The 5600-nt window shown below is 50.2% G+C and overlaps 1 protein-coding gene across 1 annotated transcript; it reads left to right on the forward strand.

The window, feature by feature from the left end:
• Positions 1–116: 116 nt before the first annotated feature.
• LOC114890951 (testis-specific Y-encoded protein 3-like) lies at positions 117–890 on the forward strand (the record flags this gene model as incomplete). Its single annotated transcript, XM_029214926.1, has 4 exons — positions 117–215; positions 319–430; positions 542–687; positions 802–890. Coding segments are annotated over 4 exons (446 nt in total), but the record flags the coding sequence as incomplete, so codon positions are not given.
• Positions 891–5600: the final 4710 nt, after the last annotated feature.

The following is a 5600-nucleotide window of genomic DNA, read 5'->3' on the forward strand; positions in this document are numbered from 1 at the left end:
TGCAGTCTGTATTGAAGGAATAGGACTAGATGCTAGTGGGGCCTTGAGATCAGACACTCCCAGGCCGCTCTCCAGGCTCGCTCTGTTCTCCCAGCCCTTTCACCTCCGGCATCTAGAGGCTCCTTGACGTAAAGCAGTTTGTGAACCACCCCCGGATGTCGGCCATGATTAGCACCCAAGATAAAGACATGCTTAGCTACATGACCAACTTGAAGGTCAGGCTGGGGAGGAGAGGGGAAGTGATTTATCCCGGAAAGCGGGAAAGAGCAGGTCTGCTGGAGAGAGATTTCACCCTCCGCCTCCACTGTGTCCCGGCAGGTGGAGGAGCTCACAGATCCCAGTGATTACCGCAAGATCATGTTGTTTTTCCGGAAGAACCCCTATTTCCAGAATGAGGTGGTTGTTAAGGAGTATCTCATTCACGTCACTGGTAAGAGACAGCTCCCTGGATCGTGGGGGAGGGCAGATGGGGTGAGGTGAACTTGAAACGTGATTTAGGCCCTTGTCCCACGCTCCTTTTCCCACGCTCCTTTTCCCACAGGATATAGGGCAACTCATCTCGCTCCAATTCAGTGGCACCGTCGTTTTGAAAAGGAGGTGTATAGCCGCAGGCACAACAACAGCAGCCTTAACTTCTTCAACTGGTTCTCTGACCACAGCTGTGTAGGATCTAGCAGGATTGCTGAGGTGGGGTGCCTCTGGGCCTCCTCAGCAATGGCGATGTTGTTCGGCTGCTCGGGGGGAGGGGTGTGGGCCTGGCCTGGCCTGGCCTGTCCCGACCGGCCCCCTTTCCCCTATCAGATCATCGGCGAGGACCTGTGGCCCAATCCCCTGCGCTACTACCCGAGGGAGAAAGGCCCCACCGGGACAGGTCACCGAGAGGAGGACAGGTGGGTAAGGAGCCCAGGGGCTGGGCGCTGAGACGAGTAAGCTGGGTCGTTTATTTCACTCATGGAGGAGTTGAGGCTCAGAGGCATACAGTGACACCAGGGCGTGAGGGCGTCAGGGTGCGACAGCACGTCTGGAAAACTGCAGTGCAGGACTGGTTCTGACTAGGGAAGCTTTAGGCGAGTGAAGCAGCATGAGAGTCAAAGTCACTGCGATTCAAAGGTGCACGTCTCTGAACTGTCATTCCATGGCCATCAACCCCACCCTCAGGCCTCCTGTACCGCCCCCTTAAATTTGGGCTTGCCTCAGGTTCCCCCCACCACCCCGTTTCCACAAAGGTCTGTGAGTCCCCTTTGTGCAAAGCCTTACCCCGCTGTCCCATCATTTTTTTCTGTTGTGATCATCACCGTCATCTTTTAATTTTCTTCTGCATCTCCTTCGCCTCCCATGGCTATTGTGAGAACAGTGGCCATTTTGCGTCGATTATGAAGAAAAGTTTCTAATATGCGGTTGGAGGAAATGTAAGAGATCACAGGGGATGTGACTCTGTCTCCTGGGCAGGGCCTTAAAGAGTTAAAGCGGTCTTTAGCATCGTTCAGAGAGGTTGGGTTATTATGTGTGTGCCTGTGTGTGTTTCCAAAGGAACTCCCGATCTTGAGATGTGTGTGATGGAGCATCACCCTTGACCTAAGAAGCTGCTTTGGGTGAAGGCGAACGGTCAACGTGGTTGTCGTGCACATGAAGAAACGAAGAGAGGTCTGGTGGTGAAACGTACAGAGAGGGAGACACCAGTAAACCTGGAATAAAACTGGAAGATGAATAAACAGCATCAGTTGTACGTGTTTGTGTGGTGTTTGTGCAGGGGCTCAGGGTAGACACGTCAGCCCCAGGCAGGCTTCTCAGTTTGCTGCCTGGGAATTACCAGTCCATGGAGAGTTGTAGAGGTAGGGGGAAATCATACTTTGGGATTGCATCAGAGGATGCAGTTCTTCCTGTGGGATGGGGTTTGGGGAGGAAGGAGAAATAAGAGAAGGACTGGTTAACCGGGGCCTGTCATTTTTCCAAGGGAAATGCGGAAGTTCAAGGAAAGGGCCTGGTGAGCAAGGGCCTGAGATTGAAATGCTGGAAGTTAATTTTGTTGGATAGTGGTCCTCCATGTATCCTCCCTGTTGCATATCATCAGACACTTTAATGGGATACAACAGGGGGAAGCCTTAGCATTTAATTCACTGTTGGACCAGATGCCCTTCTAGTGCATATGAACACAGGGTCTTTTGCTGAGACAATTAGCCTCTCAGGGCTGGGGTTCCAGACAACATCTCAAGACATGGGGGTATAAGGTGTATGGAGGGCATCTGGGGAGGTGAGGGAGACACGGGTGGGAAGGCAGTGAGGATGTTAGTTTGCTCTGGCAAAGGTGACCAGGGGAAAAGGTAAGGTTGCTGGGAAACGGATAAGCAAACAAAAACAGAGTCCCTCACATCTGAGTGAGCTCACGTGAACTCTGTTCTTTTTTCTGGGGGACTCAGTTTGGGTACAAAAGGGCACACGGGGAGAGGGGAGAGGTGAGGGGAGTGGGGAGTTGGGGATGTTAAACAGGCAAGTGCCAGGCCACCCAGCTGTGTGCTCTGTGTCCCGTGACGGCACAGTGGTTAATATCCCTATTTTCAGACAGGCTTAAGCCCTTTGCCCAAGGCCCGCTTCAGCCCAGGTCACCAGAAAGTAAACATTTTTCTCATGAACAGTCTGGTAGAGGTGTCCCATCCTCGCTGAATGGCTGGGCACACCGTGTTTCAACCACAAAGGCACTGTCCTCCTTCTGGGGCCTTGCCAGCACTCTGTGCCCCTGAGGCCAATGGGAAGACCTAGAGCATACCGAGCTCACCCAGGAAGTGGTGAGCACTTCGGGTGCTCCTTGCCAAGTGTCTGGCTGCTTCCCAGAAGCACGTCTGTCTCTGGACCAGGCAAAGGACAGACTCTGCCACAAACGGAGCAGGGAATGTTCAATGTTTGTCCCCCCCAGTGTTCTTCTCTCTTCCCAGATACAGCGGCTCCAACACAGGCGTCCCTGAGGGTGGCATATTGACAGTACCATTTCCGTCCCACATGTTGAGCTCTCGCTCAACGACTTTTGGTAGCAGAGCCTTCTCCCAAAAGCCCCAGCTCTTTCCAGGACGAGGGTTTGACAATCAAAGTTCATGGAGTCACGGATGTCCCCTTCAAAGTGCACTGAGTTAGATCGCCTGCTCAGTGTCAGGTTTTGTATTTGAACATCTACATCCCAGCTATGCCCCTTCTACAGTGGAGACATCCGAAGGTCTAGAAGGCAAGGCTTGGCCTTTGCCCGCTGCTGTCCCCACAACCACCCCACAGACACTGTGGAAACAGGTCTTCTCAGCTTCTCGCACTGTACACCTCAAGGAACCCTTGGGGCTTCCACGTGCTGGTCCCTGTCTTTCCTGGTGCTGGTAAAAATAAACTATGCTCTGATAACCCTGCAGTGGGAGTGGGACAGCATACTGGTGCGTGGTCTTAGGGAACCTCAGATGGGGCTTGTTCTAAGGACTCCAGGATATTTATCCACATCCAGAACATTTAGTAAGGTCTTGCAAAGGACTTAAACACCAAAGCAAAGGTTGGGACAGGCTCCCCCAACTCCTAATATCTCCTGCCAGTGCTTAGGTACCAAGCCTATGCTTAGGCCTGACCTGTCCTGGAGTGAAGCTGGGCAGACGTCCATGGATCAGGTAGCGGAACTGTAAACTGTGGACGGTTGACTTGATTGTCATTCTCTGGAGACTTGGCATGATGTGTGCCCCAGAGGCTATAGCTTACTGAGTTTCCTCCTGGGCTACAGAGCTTAGAGGTAGGTGTGACGCGGTCTCTTAAGGGCTTTTTCACGTGGGGCCTAATATCTAGGTGCGAGTAGATTGAATGCACAGTTGCACACGTTGCCTGAGGTTTTCTTCCGTTGAACTTCAGGGCATGTGAGGCCCAGCAGATTACTGATCAATCTATGAGCATTCTGGCTCAATCACTCTGAGCCACGTTTGTGTTTCCTGGTCTCTGGACATGTTCATGTTTTCCTCTGTTTGAAATGAAGATGGTGTGTCTGTGTTGTGTTTGCCCATGATCTCTCACTCTGAGCGTGAGTTGGTGTTCCTCTGGCTTTGCCCATGCCTTTGTCTCTCTGATCTTCCACCCATGCCTGTGCCCATATGCACACCTCTAGTGCCGTAGCTGTCTCAGTCTGTTCATGTCCCTGTTTCGATACACATGCTCTGGGTTGCTGTTACTCACTTACTTATTTGCTAAAGTTTGTGTCTCTGAGTTGGTCTGCGCCTGCGTTCCACCCTTTCCTCCATTCCTGCATCAAATGCTTCCACCACCTTGAATTGGGACTTTTTTGTGAGTTCCGTTATCTTTGTGAGCAACAAGAAATGCTTTATTGCAGGTGGAGTTAGCAGTGACACACATTTGGAAACAGAGGAATAGGCATGCACTTGTGGCAAATCACCGACAGACAAGAATATCTTGGTGGAGGTGAGAATATTAATTAGGGCCCCCAGAGGGTGATGAGGACATTGATGGAATGCATTTGTCAGGGAAGCTTCCAGGAGGAGAACGTTTGGGGTTGAGTGGTTAGTGTTTTGTAAACACTAGTGCAGGAGTGAAGGAAGATGACTCTTATTCCTCCCCATTTTATTCTTGGCGTTGGTCATTAAACCGACATTATGTGGGCACAATTTCTTCATGATTTTTAATAAAGCATCACCCGAACGATAGGAATTGGGGCTAGTCCTTCTGTGCAGAGAAAAGTTGTTAGAGAATCCTTGCCCTCGGTGACCTCCTATGACCCAGTGAGAGGGGGTGCATGAACAAAATACGGGCATACCGAATAGAAAATCGTGGACCAAGCAGCTCACCCAGAGGATCAGGTGGTGCTGAAGGAAGGTGAGGGCTTCAGGAAGAGAGAGGTATGAGTAAAGGAAAGTTTGATGTGTAGATTCATGAGTTTTGCCATACCTGAAGAGTGTGAGGGGCATGATTTCTTGAAATACTTGTCCTGCCCCTTTCTCTCCTGTCTCCACCTGGGACTGCAAATACGTATGCCTCGGATTGCTCAGTGGAGTCTGGCAAATAATCTAGGCTGTTACATTTTCTGCATTATTTTTGTTCTCTTTCTGCTCCTCAGCCAGGATGATTTCGATTAACCTGACTTTAGGTTTTGTGATTCTTCTGCCTGCTCAAACCTTCCTTTGAAGTCTCTACTGAAGGTTTTGATTCACATGCTGTGGTTTTTCAGCCCCATAATTCCTATTTGTTTCTGTTTTAAATGTCTCTTTGTTGCGAGTCTCTATTTCGTTAGACCTTGGTCTCCTGGTTTCTTTTAGTTCTTGCTCCATCGTTTCCTTTGTCAGGTGAGCGTAGGTATGACTCTTGATTGAATGTCTGCCTACAGAGTTAAAGTACTTGGTTTCCTCATGCACCGTTTCTATTAATTTGCTTATCTGACCTGTGATGGGGCAAATACACACTTGTTTCATTGCATGCCTTGTAAGCGGTGTTGAAAACTGGAGATTTTGAAGTTTGGAATGCAGTAAGTGGGGAGGAGGTTTTTCTCCCTCGTATTCATGTGTGGCTGCTGGTTGTAGTTGATCCTTTCCGTTACTATGCCGAACTATTTTTGGTTAGACGGCTTTCTTTGCCGT

This window comes from Monodon monoceros, unplaced genomic scaffold, assembly GCF_005190385.1.
Source record: "Monodon monoceros isolate NGI ecotype Baffin Bay Population unplaced genomic scaffold, NGI_Narwhal_1 Contig6777_ctg1, whole genome shotgun sequence".
Lineage (NCBI taxonomy): Eukaryota > Metazoa > Chordata > Mammalia > Artiodactyla > Monodontidae > Monodon > Monodon monoceros.